Source organism: Herpailurus yagouaroundi, unplaced genomic scaffold, assembly GCF_014898765.1.
Source record: "Herpailurus yagouaroundi ecotype Mexico unplaced genomic scaffold, PumYag 140, whole genome shotgun sequence".
NCBI classification, from domain to species: Eukaryota; Metazoa; Chordata; class Mammalia; order Carnivora; family Felidae; genus Herpailurus; species Herpailurus yagouaroundi.
Genome location: NW_024412395.1, coordinates 90,814,323 through 90,833,095, shown reverse-complemented (window position 1 = coordinate 90,833,095; position 18,773 = coordinate 90,814,323). Strand labels below are relative to the sequence as shown.

The window sequence follows — 18,773 nt, the reverse complement described above, 5'->3', positions numbered from 1 at the left end:
AGTCCATGTGAAGTGCTGAGGCAGTCCCTGCAGGAACTGCATTCCACCTCCCTGGAAACCTGCAATTTGCCTCTTAGTCCCAGATGGGGAGGAAGCTTGCAAACAGCCACAAGCCATGCATAATGGCAGGGTTTACATCCTACAGGGACAAAGCAGAAAAAAGGGAAAATTCAAAAGTGTGTCTTTATAACATTATTTGATTCAAGGACTTTATGCTTTTTGTGAAGGTTGTAGGACTCTTTTTTTTTTTTTTTGAGTATGTTGTGTTTGTTTTGCTCTTTTTTTTTTTTCCTCCTGGATGCCAGCCAGTATTCAACTGAAGGAAATATATGGGATGGCACATTAATCACACTGTGCTTTTGCTTAAATAGCTAACATTTATTGCTTAATAAAGACCAACATCAACACATACCAACTAGGTTTCCAATATATATACTGTGTGTGTGTATACGTGTGTGTGTATACGTGTGTGTGTGTTGTGTGTGTATGTACATATATGTGTGTGTATATACATACACACACAACACACACATATGTAAGTGCACATTAACATTTAAACATGCTCTTACCTATGACCTTCAGAAATACATTAGGACATAGATTTAGGAATGCTGTTTTAAGCTAGAGTTTTTAGTTATATGATTTAAAATGGATCTTGTATGAACCTCAAAGTAGGAAGAGATCTTGTATAAAGAAGAGTATTCATTTTTAAATGCTTCCTGAAATTTTTTCAGTTTCATTGAAGTATAACTGACAGATGAAATTGTAAGATATTTAAAGTGTACATTGTAATGATTTGATATATGTATACGTTGTGAAAGGAGTCCTCCCACCTAGTTAATTAACACATGCATCACCTCACGTGTTTATCTTTTGTGTGTGTGAGAGAACATTTAAGTTCTACACTCTTATTAAATTTTTATAATACAGAGTTAACAATAGTCACCATGCTATACATTAGAACCTCAAACCTTATAAAATCTCATAGCTGAAAGTTTGTACCCTTTTACTAATCTCTCTGTCCTTCCCTCATCTTCTAGCCCCTGGCAACATACTTCTCTGATCTCTGTTTCTGTGAGGTTGACTTGTTTTTAGATTCCCATATAAGTGGTAACATACAGTTGTATTGTCTTTCTCTTGCCAGCTTATGTCATTTGGCATAATGCCTTCAGTGTTTATCCATGTTGTTATAAACAGCAGGGTTGTCTTCTTTCTTATGGCTGAATAATATTCCTGTGTGTGTGTGTGTGTGTGTGTGTGTGTGTGTGTGTGTGTGTGTGTAACATATCTTTATCCATTCATTCATTGCTGGACACCTTAGGTTTCCATATCTTGGCTGTTGTGCATAAATAAATAAATAAATAAATGGCATCAGATTCATAAAGGAAGAAGTAAAACTGAATTTACCTGTAGATGACATATTATATACAGAAAACCCTAAAGACACCCATCAGAAAAACTGTAGAACCAACCAACTCAGGTTGCAAGATACAAAATCATTGTACAAAAATCAGTTGTGTTGCGATATACAAACAACAAACTATCAGAAGAGATGTTAAGAAAACAGTAAAAAAAGATCTGTAAGCTGAAAACTGTACAGATTGATGAAAAGAAATTGAAGAAGACATACATAAGTGGAAATATATTCCATGCTGATGGTTGGAATGATTAGTATTGTTAAAATGTTATCCTACCCAAAGTAGTCCATATAGATGCAATGCAGTCTCTGTCAAAATTCTAATGACATTTTCACAGAAATAGGAAAAAAAATTGTATGGAACCACAAAAGACCCTGAATAGCCAAAACAGTCTTTGGGAAAAAAGAACAAAGCTAGAGGCATCACACTTCCTAATTTCAAACCATGTTACAAAGCTGTAGTAATGAGAACAGTATGGTGTTGGCATAAAAACAGACACATGGATAAATATAACAGAGAACCCAGAAATCACCCCATGTGTATATGGTCTATTAATTTACATCAAAGGAGCTAAGAATACACATAGGGAAAGTATAGTCTCTTCAGTAAATGATACTGAGAAAATTGGACAACAACATGCAGAAGAATGAAACTGGCCTCATATCATATACCATACACAAAAGTCAACTCAGAATGGGTTAAAGATTTAAATTTAAGGCCTGAAACTGTAAAACTCCTATAAGAAAACTTAGGGGGTAAGCTCCTTGACATCAGTCTTAGCAATGATTTTTTTGTATAAAGAAATTTATATTGAATACTAAATAGCTAACAGTTATTACCAATTACACAAATTATGTTTTTGCATAAAATTTCAAGTATAATCTGGTTGAATCCTAGAATCACAGGTACCACAGACTCCAGGGACTTCAAGAGCCTTGGCCTCAGGCAGATAGGCTTTTAATTATTTTACCTGCACAAATAAGTCACATTATCTCCATTTCACAGTTAAGGAAACAAAGTCTCTAGAAGGTAACCTGCCCAGTTAGAGGTGACAGAGTTATGGTGTCAGCACTGAATCATAAGCTGAGAGAAGGAGGAATAAAACCCAGTTAGTATAGTCTACTTTTGACCTGACCAGAAAATATCAAGTGTTTTTAAATAAGTATATTTAAATGACTTAGGAATTCTTTTATATTCGAGACATGTAATAACTTACCTTTACAAGTTTTAAAAAAGCTATTTGTATGCCCTGTTTTTGGCATATCTCACTTGGTCTCTATGATACATAGAACTATGTCATCACTTTAAGAATGTTTCGTGTACTTTAGTTACAAGCTTTAAAAAGCTGGCCAAAGGATGATCTGGAAATGGGAGCAGACAACTCATTGAATAATCAAAACTTCGGTTCACAGATTGAGGACATGCTTAAAGTAACCACTTCCAATTCAGAAGAAGCTCTTTTTGAAATAGTGATCTTATGAGAGTGTTTATTTATGCTCTACATTTTGCACTGAGATTTTGTAGTAGTATTATATTCTGGGAGAGGGCTTACCAGTTATTCTCACCACAGTATTTTACTGTGTGTAGTTCCTCATATATATAAAAAAGGTACACACACACACACACACACACACACACGTATCCATATGTGCATAAATGTCACAAGTGCCATGGAAGCAGGGACTGTATCTGTCTTGTTCACTGCTGCATTGCAGGACCTGGTAGAGAGCAGATGCTAGTAATTTTGAATAGCTGAATAAGTGAATTCTAAGGAGTTTCCTCCTTCATATTGTGAAACACAGTCTGTTAATAAATTGACAGTAACTGTCTTTGAAATTACTGCTTTACAAGCGTTAATTCTCTTATATCTTATTCCTTTTTAAACTCTCTTAGATATTAGACTATTTTTATTTGTTACTCATTGCATGTATGCATTTCAGAAAAAAATGGTGTCACTCAAACATGTATCAATGCCTTTTCTTTTCTTTATGATGGCCCCCAATGTTGAGTGCCATCTCTCTTCTCTTTATTGTAGAAAGTGTATCCAGCCTGTAAGTCCTATCTTAAATGCCTCTTCCCTCATGGAGCCTTCTGTATCATCCTGTGCTTCCCAATAGTAAACATCCCTGTACGTTTATATTTATTTGATGTCCTACATTTTATGATGCACTTTCATATTTTATGTATTAATAAGTAAAATAGCTCTAAAGGTATCTATACACAATTGTATACAGCCCTACAAAGCAGGTATTATCATTATTTTGATTTTACAGAAGAGAAAAATGAGACAGAGGTTTCTTAAGGTCCTGTGGCTAGTAAATGAAAGAACCTGGCCTTACACCCAAGGGGACTAAATCTAGGTCCACAGGCCATACTGCCCACTCTAAGTGATTGCATGCTTTCCCAGTCTTAGGAATTTTACATAGAGGATATTATCCTCAGTTTGCACAGTAGGAAACAGAGAGACATTAAGTGACTTAAGGTTCACATGTGTATAGAACTTAAACATGGGTATTTGAATCCAGCATTTCCATTATTCACTTAGTACTTCCTATGTTGCAATTATTATTTTTTTTTTTTACCTGTTAACATATGTACTTTATATGACTATCTAAAATGTCAACTCATTAGGGGTATTATTTAAAAAACAAAAACAGGGGCGCCTGGGTGGCGCAGTCGGTTAAGCGTCCGACTTCAGCCAGGTCACGATCTCGCGGTCCGTGAGTTCGAGCCCCGCGTCAGGCTCTGGGCTGATGGCTCAGAGCCTGGAGCCTGTTTCCCATTCTGTGTCTCCCTCTCTCTCTGCCCCTCCCCCGTTCATGCTCTGTCTCTCTCTGTCCCAAAAATAAATTTTAAAAAGTTGAAAAAAATTAAAAAAAAATAAAAAAAACAAAAAAAAATTGCTGCTGCTACATTGTGGAAAATAAGTATCTGATACTGATCTGTTAAAATTTGCTGGGTGGTTGTCCAGATTCCCTTTCCTTAATCACCACTATGAGTTTTCTCCTCTTTGTTACTATTTGATATATTTTACTGGGTATACGTTTTTAATTGACCAGTCCTGCATCTCAAGCGAAATGTTAACTCTGCTTCTTTCACACAAGTAGTGAAGTATTTATGGAAGAACACCAGGGAAAGAGTTTCTGTAGCTTGATGTGAGTATGTATGTTCCAGATTTAAGAAACCAAGGATATGTGAACCCAGAGCATGAATAGCTGTTGAGTTCCTCTGTCACTTCAGTTCAGAGACTAAGTAAAGCTGCTGAAGTACGTCGCATGACTTTGGTTCTTTCCTCTGTTGCTGTTGCCCTGTAATAGAAACCCTGCTCCATTTCTTATCTGTTTCTCTTTAGCATGCCGGCAGCACTGCCTTCTGACCTGGTTTAAGCGTCCTTAGTGACCTCTGGTAATGCAATGTGTCGGGTCCCTTCTGGAATATGCCCACTCAGCTGGATTTTACAATAATGCTTTTACTTCTTACAGAAGTTTGGTTGAAAATTTGTACTCCCCTTATTAAAGATATTACTTCATAGTATAATTTGCTTCACAAACCTCCCACAGTTATGTTAAGCAGATGGTTGCCAAACACCAGTTCAAAGTAGATTGCTCTTATATGAAATAAAATCCATGCTCAGAAAATCTGGCACCATAAGCTGGTCTTCTTCCAACACAGGCTCTCAGACAAATTTCTCTTTACTCAAAGCTGGCACACTACTACACCTGTATTAGACATGCATAAAAAATGGCACACACACACGTCAGATGGCACACACTAATTCAGAGTTATTTTTGTTAACATTAACATCCCTCCCTCCCTTTTTTTTCTTTACTGGTCACTAGTAACCACTTTGCTTTTGGTAACACAAGGGAAACAGCAAAAATTTGTTCATCAGTGAGTTCTGGGTTCCAGTGTCAGATTTGGCTCTGAATAGTTGTGTCACTTGGACATACTTCACCCATTCTGAGCATCCTCATGTGTAAAATGAGGATAGTATTAGGTACTTCACAGAGTGGCTGTCATGATGAAATCAGGAGACATATTATGCACCTACAGTCTTTCCTGTAATACAGTGGTCTTTTAATCAAGGTTATGTTGATAATGTTTTATGTTTAAAACCAAATCTGTATTGATATATTTGTTTGTCCCCTGTAGTTAATTTATGCATGGTCTCTGTAACTTCAAAAGAGGGGTGCAATATGTAGATTAGCAACAGTCCAACAGTTACTGTCTGGTGTATGTAAGGGTACAGTGATTTTACAACTGTGAATAAAGATAGCACTTCTTTTCAAGGATCCTATTCTACAGAGAATGTAGAGTGAAGACAAATAAACTAATGAAATCACTAGAATGTGCCTTTATGCTCAGGAAATACTTCATGAAAAAAGGTAGCAGATAAGTAGCTTTGAATGGCATGCTAATATTGATAGAAATAGGGAACAGATACCAGAAAACAATAATAGGAGCCAGCAAGAAACAAAGAGTAAGTAGAGATGTATAGGATGAGTTCCAGGAAAAATGGCTGGAAAATGACTGGAAAAAGTATGAACAACTAAAGGACTAATAATAGAACATATGGTGGAGAGCTGTAGTGGAGCTGTCTTGAGAGTGTCCTTAAATTCCACACCAACACCTTTGTATTTAGTTTGTAGACACTGGACAGTCATTGAAGACATTTAGAAAAGTAATATGAGCTCTGCTTTAAGAAGATTAATCGAACAACTGAATATAATGGGGGATGAGTTGGGGGAATGGAAAGTGGCAAGAGACAGAAGAGAGACCAGTTAGAAAGCTGTTCTGGGTGAGATGGCACAGGTGATGTTAAGTTGTTCTGGGTTACATGAAAATGCAAAAAAGGAGATGGATAGGCAAGACGTGGCAGATATTGAATCTTTAGAACTTGGCTAATGAAGTCATTCATTTAAAGGATGGATAAAGGGATAGACTGTTGTTTGCCTGTGGTATTTCTATTTAAAGTAGGCTTATTTCCTCCGCATTGTACATTTCTCATGAACAAGTAGTCTGCCAAAATACTGAAACTTCATCCTTGGGCTACAATGGTACCACTGTGCTGGGCTATGAAGGTATGTGGTTTGATGATGGGCATACTCTATAAGATTTCATGCATTGTGGGAGACCATCAAGGAGTCAGATGTCTTGCCTTCCTTTTTCTTTTTTTCATATAGAGGGGACACTTATTTTGCACTTATTCTGTGGTGAAGACCCTTTAAATGTAAATGAAATACTACATGAGTTGCTCGTAGGTATGATTTATCTTTATAACAATTGACACAAAACTGTCAAAACTTGACCACAAAGGAAGTCCTAAAATGCCATCCTCCATAAGCTGTTGGTTTAGAGATTAAAACTGATAATATTGACTTATTCCTCAAATGGCTGTCTTTACCTACCACTGATAAGTCATAGCATGTCATGGAATATAGAAAAAAAGGTGTCAGGTGGATAGAGGATTACATATTGACAAATTCTTCAGGAACATGGATCTACCCTTGCATTAGGACCAAAGCAAACGTAAAAACTAGGATATAGTTGTTTTGAGTGGACAAATACGTTCCAAACTTGATAGTAAATATTAATTCAGTAGTTTCTTTTATGGAAACTTAATGTATTTTTATTTCATCTGACCGTTGTAGACTTGAATCCCTAGTATTTTTCAGCCAGTGGACATAGGTTTAATAGCATCTAAAAGATCTATTTGTCCATGAATGATATTTGTCCTAAATATAATACTAATACTATAATACTAATATTAGTTACTTGTTTAATTGTAGAGCCATTATCATGTCATAGAAAGATGGCTTAGCTAAGAGGCAGAAGATCTGAAGTTGATACTAGGCAACATTTACTAACTTTGTGTTCTTAGAAAAGTCACTTAACAGCCATGCCTCCATTTGTTTTTCTGTAACTGCTCTACCTATCATTCCTTGTTGAGTATCAGTTGAAACAGAGTATATATTTTGTAAATAATAAAGAATTGTAATAAGTTGCTATTTTTCTGTTGCTATTACTATTGAAGGGATTCTGTATCCTTAGTGTAAAGAGATTAGTCTGCAGTTTTCACGAACATCAAATGTCATTTTTCCCATAGTTCAGATGATGCAGATGGGTAAATCAAAGTAAACAAATATCCCAAGGTTCCACAATTAGTTAAGTGACAGAAGGGGACGTAAAGAGTCCGGTTTCCTGCCTTCAGGTACTTCAGGTACAGGGAAACTTTCTATGACACTGTTCTTAGAATAAAAGTATTTCAGAAATCAGCACTGTCTTGATTTAGTTCTTGTAGGTTTAAAAAAAAAAACATAATCTTACTTTATTAGAAAGAGAAGAGAGGGTGGGGAGGAAGAGAAAATGTGGTGATGTGATGTACATATTGAGAATGCTACCCATAAATGGCTCAGCTGCAGTTTAGCAACACCAGTGTCTGCACTTGTCCAACCATTTATAAAACAAATACTTCAAGGATGTTGTGAGGGAGCTGTTTTGTGAGACTTACACATTTATTTATTCACAGTTAAAAGAAACAAAAAGTGGATACTGTGTGAAATTTTGTTGAGATTTTTACAAAACGACTGCACCTACCTTAAAATAATTTTTTTTTTGTGACTTTAGTTGTTTAGACTGTTGGTGAATTCTTAGTAAATAATTGTGCTTTACATCAGAGTTTTGAAGGCAGTTTGTTTTTCCAACACATTATTTAAAGAGCTGCTGGGCTGTTAACATGGATTTAATCATGTTTGGTGTTTGTGTTTCAATAGTTTAAATGAGAGAGAGTTAGCTCAGAAGCAACTTCCATAGACTCTTAGATAGACATATTGATTCAATTAGTGTGTATAACACCACTTCAAGTAGCTGGCATAGATGGGGAGAAATTGATGCTTGTAAGTAATAACACCCCTTAAGTGTCCTTTTGAATTCTCACACAACAGAAACCAAGCATATAAAAAGTCCACTTACATATCATTCCTATATTCCCCCCCTCCAATTTAGTAATTAAAAAATGGCTTTAGTTACCTTTTGTTCATCATTGTGAAACAAATATTTCTTTTAACTCTTAGAGTATTTACTTCCTTTAAAAATTAAAAATTGAAAAAAAATATTATTGGAAACTAAACAGATATAAACCACTGATTTGATGTTAACTAATCTAGAAAGCCTATTTTACACTCCGTTAGATTAATGAATATCATATCCTTTCAAATACAGCAAATAAATCATAATCCCTTTGCATTATTTTCCAAACTAGGAATTTTAATAATCTGTTCATGGATTAGTAAAGTCAAGTCATACTAATAATAATATTTTAAGTTGTAGAAAGTTTGAGATATTAAAAATATTTTAATAATGATATTTTAGGTTCTGATTACTATGGTATTTCCCAAACCTGGCATTTTAAAATGATAGGATTATCTGTTACAATCACATAATAAGGATCAGGATAGAATTTATTTATTCAATTTGGTAATACAAAGTTAACTGAGTATATTTCACCATTCATATTAAAAATGATCTTTTCCCCCCAAAATGTAAAAGTTGAGAACTTTAGTATTTGAAGACATTAGTTGCCACACATTGTGAAATCATATGCTATCTTACACAAGTGGGTGACTTGAGGAAGGCATGGAGTAAAAAATAGTAAATGTCCAATTTTTAAGGAAGAGCCTCTTTCCATTTATGTACTATTCAGGTCAATAAATTTATTATGCAACCAAATTATATATGTTAGTCATGAACTCTTTCGTGACCTGTTTCTGAGTATGTTTTATCCTGTTAATATGGATTTCTTATTTAAGTTAATATTCATCATATTTTAAACTTTCATAATTTTAGCAAATTATTAGGCAAGCAGCCTATACGTAATATTTGCTAGTTCATTTATTTTATTTAAAAAATTTTTAAATGTTTTTTTTTGTTGCGAGAGAGAGAGAGAGAGAGAGAGAGAGAGAGAGAGAGAGAAAACGAGTGGGGGAGGGGCATAGAGAGAAAGAGAATCTGAAGCAGGCTCTAAGCTCTGAGCTGTCAGCACAGAGCCTGATGCGGGACTCGAACTCATGAACTACAAGATCATGACCTGACCTGATGTCAGACACTTAACCAGCTGAGCCCCCCGGGTCCCCTAGTTCATTTATTTTTAAAGAGAATTCCGTTTTGGTCTTTGTTTCATATTGGTTGAGGTGGGTGAGTTCTAGAGGTGTGATATCTATGAGTGTGTGTAACAATGTTGTACATTTTATTTTCCATTTCATTTTTAAATGGTATATATGAAGTTTTGAACTCTCTTTAAATTTTCATAGTAAAATAATAGTGGTAAGGAAATTTTTGTTATGAAACATACTGAATTAAAATAGTTTTTAAAACAGCTTCACAAAATAACGTAATTTTCCCCATTTGATATTCTGCCTTTTTTCCCATAGTAATCTGTATCTGTTTACTCTTATTCTTACTCTGAGTTTACTCTTATCTCTTATTCTGAATACTCTTATTCTTCTATCCTTTTATTTAATACCCTATTAGTGAATTAAAGGCAAGTTTAGTGTAACTTTATCATTCACTATTATGTATCTTGAAACAAAGATAATTATGAAGCCTTTGAGTGTAGAGAGCCTAGTATGGTTACTGAAGAAACTTTTATAATTGAAAATTGTTTAGCCTGGGAGTCACTTATAAGCCCCTGCGTAAGTCTCTTTACTTCTCTGCATTGCTGTGATCATCTGTAATTGGAGGCAATTAAATTGTGTGTTTTTGTAGCATCTATAAGCTATATTCTGAAGTTCAATAGTACTTTAAAATCATAAAGAAGAGGAGGGAGTTTGCATTTTGAAGCAACTTTTTGCATAAAGATGTATGTGGTACTTTTTGTCCTGAAATACATTCAGAGCTTCTTCTACATAAAATTGAACATAAAAATATTTTTATTGACTATTGTTTGACCTGTGTTCATAAACCTCTGAGTCTACTAAAAAAAAAAAAAAATCATGATTAACGTTTTCATGATCATTAATGCTGTAAAATTTGACATTTCCTTTTTTAAACTGTAAATCATCTCCTTTAACTTAAGAAAAAAAGATGCATATATTAAGCATCTTTATTTTGTTTATTGAATATTTTGAAGTATCTATATATTATAGTTATTTGTGACTACAATATTGAATGACAATGAATGAATTGATCAAATAATTAAAATCTTATTTCACATCCCTTTCATTGCTAATAATTTGTTCTGACAAAATATTGTTCTTACTAATCAGTTACTGTTTGTCATTATAGAACAATGTGTATAAATTCCTATAGATACTAAGAATGTAAAACTCAGGTATAGCAAGGAAACGAGCTTGAAAAATAATTCTTGGTGTTGAGATTTGTAATGAGATATCATTTTGCTCACAGTAACAGATTCTCATCTTCATAGAAATTATCTTCCTGTTACCAAATTATAAAAGAAATACCATATAATGAAGCATAAAAATTTAATTTCAAAGATTTGATAACGAATGTACTATGAATATTATACAATGCTTAATAGTTATAATAGCTTTATATATTATAGCTATAAATAATCATATATCTTTCATTGATACATAAATTATAATTTAGGGTGTATATAAGTTTACTGAACACATGAATTTAATCATTAATGACTTAAAATGTAGTGTCTTGCATTAATTGGAAACATCTTAAATAGAAAAAAAATTTGTAGGGAAATTTATTTTATATTCTTTGAGTAAGGAAATTTTTCTATTCAACAATTAAAATTCAAAGCCTATTTTAATTGCTTTTTATCCTAAATTTCAACCTAATTTTAGTAGGGCAGACTAAATATTAGTTAGGATGGGATTTTGTTTGTACTTAGGCCAACATAGGTATATAAAATTTAATCTGATATGTATATATTAAAATGTGCTGCATTTATTGACTTACTATATCAATGAATGTAAATTACTGTATTTACTAGAGCAGTAGTGTATATATTCATACATGATATAATCCCTTAGAGTATAAGACTGCTAGAGAAAAGATTGCTAGGGTTTACCATTTCTTCTGTAATTTAGTTGTAACAAATGTATGCTTTTTTGAATATTCAATTATATTCCTCTGTAGACAAAGTTCTAACTATAACTTTAATATACGATAATTTTTAATGACATTTTATCCATGTTTGGTATTATGTTTTGATGTATGTATTATAATATTATTAAGGGAGGGGCGCCTGGGTGGCGCAGTCGGTTAAGCGGCCAACTTCAGCCAGGTCACGATCTCAGGGTCCGTGAGTTCCAGCCCCGCGTCAGGCTCTGGGCTGATGGCTCAGAGCCTGGAACCTGTTTCCGATTCTGTGTCTCCCTCTCTCTCTGCCCCTCCCCTGTTCAAGCTCTGTCTCTCTCTGTCCCAAAAAAAATAAATAAACGTTAAAAAAAAATTAAAAAAAAATAATATTATTAAGGGAAAAGATAATATAATATCAAGTCATATTCTTCATAATTCTGTGCTGTTTTGAAATTTAAGAGGCCCATATTTTCAGACTCAGACCTACACTTTTTTTTTAAAGAAATAGTAATATTTTTTCCATGTCTCATTTTTTTAATGTTTTATTTATTTTAGAGAGAGAGAGAGAGGGAGGCAGGCAGAGTGCAAGTGGGGAGGGGCAGAGAGAGAGGGAGACAGAGAATCCAAAGCAGGCTCCAGGGTCTGAGTGGGGCTCTAACTCACGGACTGTGAGATCATGACCTGAGCCAAAGTCGGCCGCTTAACCAACTGAGCCACCCAGGCGCCCCTCAGACCTACACTTTAAGGTACATTTCTTCAGTCTTGAAATGGAATGTTGGTAGACTTTACACTCATCAAATGTAGCTGATCAGATGTTGACCAGTTCAGGAATATGAATGATGGCATTGCTGTGCAGTTTATAACCTTTAGTACATCACTTAAACATGTGGGACAATTTGCTCACAGATTGGAATATGAAGTCATGCTATATAAAGTCATACTCTTCATTTATTTTCTTAACTTTTTCTTTAAGTGGGAGTTATATGGGACTACATAGGGCAAAAATTAGTGTTTTACTTTGATTAGAATAACCTTTGTTCCCAGGGGGAAAAATCATGGAAAAATTTCTTGAATATGGAAAAACTTATTGAAGCAAAATACAGAATCTAGAAATCATAATTGAAAACTTTAAAAAATCAAAATGTAAAATTAGTGTATATGCTCCCAAGATACCCTTGAGTGATAAGATTAACCAGTATTTTTGCAAAAATATAACACATGGGGCTGAGTTCCTTTGTATATATAAAGCATTTAAATTCAGTGAGCGTAGACCAACAACCAAGTAGAAAAATGGGCAAAGAACTTTCATAGACAAATCCCCAAAAAACTCCAAACATTTAAACATGTATGTCTATAGATGCTCAACTCCAACTTTAAAAAAAATACAGATTAAAATCTATGGTAAAATACCAGTTTTTATCTATCAGATTGACAGTTCAATGTGATATTATATAATAATGTCTATACTAGCAATAAACCATCTTAAACTTCTAACAGTAGAGCCTAGGAATAAATTATATTGATAAAATAGATTCTATGCAGACATTAAAAAGAACACTGTGCATTTCTGTGTACTAATATGGAAAAATTAAACAGATATTATTAAATGAAGAAAGCACAGTTAAGTTTAGGTAAATTGTACACTCCAGTTTGTGTAAAAAGACTATCATCTACAAACACATACACACACACACACACACACACACACACACACACACCCCTATACTTCTGAATTAGAAAATAAGGATAATGGTTGCTTTTGAGAATATAATGGGATGGTGAATTTTGGAGAGAAAAGGATATAATTTTCATTTTTTATCCTTTAATTTTTCTCTACTATATTCATGTATTTTTTAAACATATAAAACAATTCTAAAAAAAATCTTAACTTACTAAAACATCTCAGTGGATACTGCCTGAAAACCTCCTAGATGCCACATGTTTTTTGAGCATGTTGGGGATATTAAGATGGATGAAATAATGTTTCTACCCTTCTCAAAAACCAGTAAAGTACTACTGATTTGTAAATAGGGTAAAACTCAATGTAGTAGATTTTCTGTTAGAGATGGGGCCAAGAAGTCTATAAAATCTTTTGTAGATCTCAGAGTAGTTTACATACTATAATTGATCTTCACAAACTTTATGGAATAAACAGAGCATTATCTTTCACCAGAAGAATAATAGTTAAGCCCATTTTCTGTATTTGTTCACTTAATGTTCACATCAGCCTGAGAAAGTGGCTACCATTACCATCCTCATTTTGTAGAGTACATAGAGAATTCAAGTATCATGCAGAAGGCGACACTGCTTATAGTGAGTGCCAGAGCTTGTATTCAAATCCAGGCAGTCTGGTTATAGGATCCTTACTCTTACTAGCTAAACTATTCTACTTAAATTTCATTTTGAAGTTTGAATTCATTTGTAGTTTGCAAACAAAAGACAGCAGATTCAGAGGTTACATATTCAGTTCAAGATTATACTGCTAATAAGTGTCAAAGCCAGTCCTAGAGCTATGGTCTTTGGACTAAACGCAGTGATCTCATTTTGCACCATGCTGCCTCTGTTCTTAGGGGAGTTCCAAGGAGGGGAGCAGGGGAAGAGCCATTTTGGTAGCACTACCTGTTTAAAGTACTAATAACAAATCACAGAATATGTGGTTTCTCTAAGAAAGCTGCAGTAAAAAGAACTTACTTCCTTTTTATGAATGTATTTCCTCCATTCAAGTAGTACCAAATAATTTGTTTTGCTCAGGAACGCTGATATGATTTCTTTAGAAATTTTCAAGATCACTGGATAACAAAACAAAACAAAACAAAACTGGTATTCATTTAAAGCCTGTTTCTGCTTTGTGAAAAGACTTTGTCAGCAATCCAGAATGAGGGCTGTGCTAACAAAATTCCAACTTTTCTGTGGGATGATCCAAAAACAGCAAACAGAAGGCATTAAATTTCTTAACAGTCACAAGTGTGTGCATGCACGCTATGCCATTCCTGTCATTCACTGCTTTTTAGTGTGCATAGATTAAAGTTGGAATACTTTGATTTGCAGACTAATATGTTCCACGGAGAACTTTTTTTTTACATAAAAAAAGTAGCTTACAAGCATGTGAGGTCTGTGCACTCTGCCTTACATTTCTATAGCTCCTCATTGAATATATGTTTTCAGTCTCATTTTAAGATACTTGCCTTGACAGTATGCCTTCATACATCTAAGACATTTGCTTAAGATCCCAAGTAGTTTCTCTTACTCAGTTCTGAAGCAGGTTTACACAAGTACTCTGATGTGAAACCTAATGTGAAGTATATTCATACAATCATATGATTGTTAAATTAAGAAAAGGCTGACTGCATGGCTCAGGGGGTTAAGCAATATCTCATCTTGTTTCTTGCAGAATCCTATCTGAGTCTCAAAAAGTAACAAACTCAAAAGCCAATACCAGAATTCAAGACTTGCTTAAAAAATATATAAGTTAAAGAAAGAAATATATGCAGAAATAAAGTGTCATTCTGTTTACCTAGAGCTTTTCTGAACCATCTTTACTGTCATGCTAAAGTCACTAAAATATCTTAGAGCACAGTATGTGTGGACATTGCATTGGTGTTGGCACATGCAACATCTCCATCCATGTTAATATAATGGTACTGGGTGGAGAAGCAGTGTAGATAACAACACATAACCTGCATTTTAAATGTCTTCATTTCTCTCTCTCTCTCTCTCTCTCTCTCTCTCTCTCTCTCTCTCATTACAGCAAATTCAGTAAAACTAGAAATGCAGAGTGATGAAGAATGTGACAGGAAACCCCTGAGCCATGAAGATGAGATCAGGGGCCATGATGAAGGTAGCGGCCTAGAAGAACCCCTAATTGAGAGCAGCGAGGTGGCTGACAACAGGAAAGTCCAGGAGCTTCAAGGCGAGGGAGGAATCCGGCTTCCGAATGGTAAACTGAAATGTGACGTCTGTGGCATGGTTTGCATTGGGCCCAATGTGCTTATGGTACATAAAAGGAGTCACACTGGTAAGCAGCTGAAAGAATAACCTGATGACTGCCTGTGACATCTGATGTTGATATTACCTGACATCTATTCTCTTTCCTTTTTATTCAGGGGTGGCAGTGGTGAAACTACCTTTTCAGAATTCTGCTAGTATTGGATTGCTGAAAAGCAGAGAGTAGCCTGGGTCTTGACTTCCTGCCTTCAAATCTGAATAGCATATCAGAAAAGAAGTTTGGGATTCAGTTTCCACAGTTCTTAATATAGCAATTATATGATAAGGGTTCAAAAGGTATAGGAGAATCTCATTGTGTAACTTAATCTTTTTGTATTTCTATACATATTTTACCATACCCATGGGCAGGTAATATAGTTTGCTAGCTAAGATTTTATACTATAAAATGGTACTCATGCATTTATAGAGGTGGATCATTTTCACCTTATCTGGTTAACTTCTTGGAATACAATTTCCAATCAATCTTTGCCTACCATGGGTCTCTGTATTAGGGAGATACTTTCCCTAGTTCAAGGTGTTACCATCTTCCTGTGATACTTTTTTTATTATAGCTCCTGCGAAGAGATATGTAGGGTGTAGTATAGTATAGCTAGAGTGGTGAGTATGCTGGCAGGAATGTGCACTCATGGAATAGGGTGAGGAAAGAGACCTCAGATTAATTTAATATATACTTTTTGACATTTGTGTAATGTAAAAGACAGCTAAATGAGGAGAAGTCTTTATTTAAATCTCTCTATAAATTCTTTGGCAAAATGAAAAAAATTTAATTAAAAAAATGGGATTATGTTAAGAAAAGCAGACAGTTAACTCTTAAAAAAGTTTTAAGTTCATATGAAAATTGATATAAAGATAATGATACCTTTAGCTATAATGCCAAGTAGTATTATATAGCAAAATATTAATCACTAATACTTAGAATTTTTAAATATGGTACTCTTTGGAAGAGACATAAATCATAATGAAGTTGGTTTAAAAGATTTACTTCTAAGTAATCAATTTAATTAGTAGCTGCTTAAAATATGAAAGATACAAGATACACTGAAGTCTTTCTAGTCCAAATCTCTCATTTACACATGAAGAAAGTGAAGCCCCAAATAGTCAAATGATTTGTCCATTATCTCTTATGTGGTTATGACGCTAGAACCAAGGTTTCCTGATGCCCAGACTGGTTTTGTTCAAATATACCAAGCTCAGTATCTTCAATGCACCAACATTTTCTGATGAGATATGACCCTAAGGCTGATATCTTAAAATTTATAGTAAGAAGTTACACATTAAAATCAGTGTTATCTTAATCAAAATCATCAGCTTTGGAACCTGTACCCTTATTCCAACTATACAGTTACATGTTTAGTTTTTGCTTTGATTTTAATTTCCTTTTTAAACGGCATATTTTAAAAATATTTATATTAACTAGTACAAATGTTTTTTACCTTAATTGAAAAAAATTTCTTCCCAGGGCGCCTGTGTGGCCCTGTCAGTTAATCCAACTTTGGCTCAGGTCATGATCTTGCGGTTCATGAGTCCAAGCCCCACATTGGGCTCTGTGCTGATGACTCAGAGCCTGGAGCCTGCTTCAGATTCTGTGTCTCCCTTTCCCTCTGCCCCTCCCCTGCTTGCACTCTGTCTCTCTCTCAAAAATAAATATTCAATTAAAAAAAATTCTCCTAGGAAAGTTAAAAGATCAGGTTTGATATTTGATAATAAAAATATGAAAAGTCTATAAAATAATGACTCTTCTTTTCTTCTATGCTCATTAAGTAATGTTAATTGCAGTTCTAAAAGAAGAGTTCTACACAGTTATTATGTATTCATTATCTCACAGTGATTATATTGAGGAAGATAACACCCATTCAAATGTGTAACTTTCCCCTTCTAGCAACATATAAACAAAATTAGTGTAATGACTTTTCATTTGAATTGCATATAGTGTGCATTTTAAGGCTGAAAAGTACACTAACAACAACTTTTTTGTAAGATTTTTAATAAACCTTTTATGGTCTGAGTCAAGGAAATTGAAAGAACCTGAGTATGCTCTATTGAGTATTTAGGTTAATCAATGTTTCACTGTATCTGCAGTGATTGTCATGAGGATTGTTGGTTTGTAAACACAAAAGTAGTTTCATACCTACTCTACTGTTCATTTGATCTTTACTACTATAGCAGCATTGAATTATTTTGATTCTGAAAATCCTGAAATTGACATGGAAAATGTTTTTAGTTATACAGATTTCTGGAAGGTCTATGAATATGGGATTCACTCAACTATCAAAGGCAAGGAGAATGGGCAAAATAGCTATTTAAAGTCCTCTTGCAACTCAGTGAACTTTTATTGTTAATAAATGTTTATTGGAGTATTGTAAACATTATACTTCCCTCAGATCTGGAAAGTTTTTGTTAAAGTTAATAGCCATTCTTAGAGGAGCTTGGGATACCTGCCACACATTGTTGACCTTAAAATTGTGATGTATCTTTACATTTACTATGTTTATATGTATTTCTGATGACTCAGTTTATACATCTGAATGGGTCATGACATTTTCAACTCCATTTTAATACTATTCAAGAACAGAAAGTCTATTTGTGAATTTTAATTTAAACTAGATTGAAAAAATGTGGTCAGGATCTAGTCGTTAACCAAATGTTTTCTCATTAATACCATGAACTACTGTCTTCATTCTAGAACTTCCCCCTCTTACCAGTTATTTACAGCTAGTATAAAAGGCGTGGTCTTAAATTTTTAGAAAGCCTTTAGGAAACATGTTTGTGTGTTTAGCTCATAGAATATCTAACATAAAATTGATAGTGAAAAAAGCTACACAACCACCCAGTTTACTAAAATGACATGGAGTATCGTATCTAATTCACTTCTTCTTCTTTCTCTTTCATACTCTACTAAAGTACCAATTCCAGTGTCTTACAAATGGCTTTGTGTTATTTCATTGGTATTGCTACTTTAGTAGGTAATCAGGTAATATTGTCATCGGATACTCCAGGCACTCTTCACTGGGATATAGGCAGAAGAAGTAGGGGTAGTAAATCAATTCATGCACAAACATGAATTGATGTGGACATTATAAATATAGTCTATCCTTAACTTTGCCCTTCTTTGGGGTAGAGTATTCCCAACTTTGTAACTTTTAAGTTTTAAGCACATTATTTTGTACATTGTAGCTTTGTGGAACCATTCTCTTGCTCCAAGGCCCTCTCAACAGGTGCTTGGGATTTTTCATATTTGTAGGTGGTTGTTCCATCCAACACGGAACACCCTCTTTCTTTGATTTACGAAAGCAA

The 18,773-nt window shown here is 34.2% G+C and overlaps 1 protein-coding gene across 9 annotated transcripts in view; it reads left to right on the top strand.

Moving 5' to 3' along the window:
- IKZF2 (IKAROS family zinc finger 2) overlaps positions 1-18,773 on the top strand; it is a 163,327-nt gene that overhangs the window by 88,112 nt on the left and 56,442 nt on the right. For 7 of the 9 annotated variants that reach the window (XM_040476149.1, XM_040476145.1, XM_040476143.1 and 4 more), the window contains one exon: positions 15,223-15,489. In XM_040476149.1, coding sequence (XP_040332083.1) covers positions 15,223-15,489 — 267 coding nt within the window. The remainder of the gene's footprint in view (positions 1-15,222; positions 15,490-18,773) is intronic. The other 2 variants (XM_040476148.1, XM_040476146.1) reach the window with 1 other exon arrangement.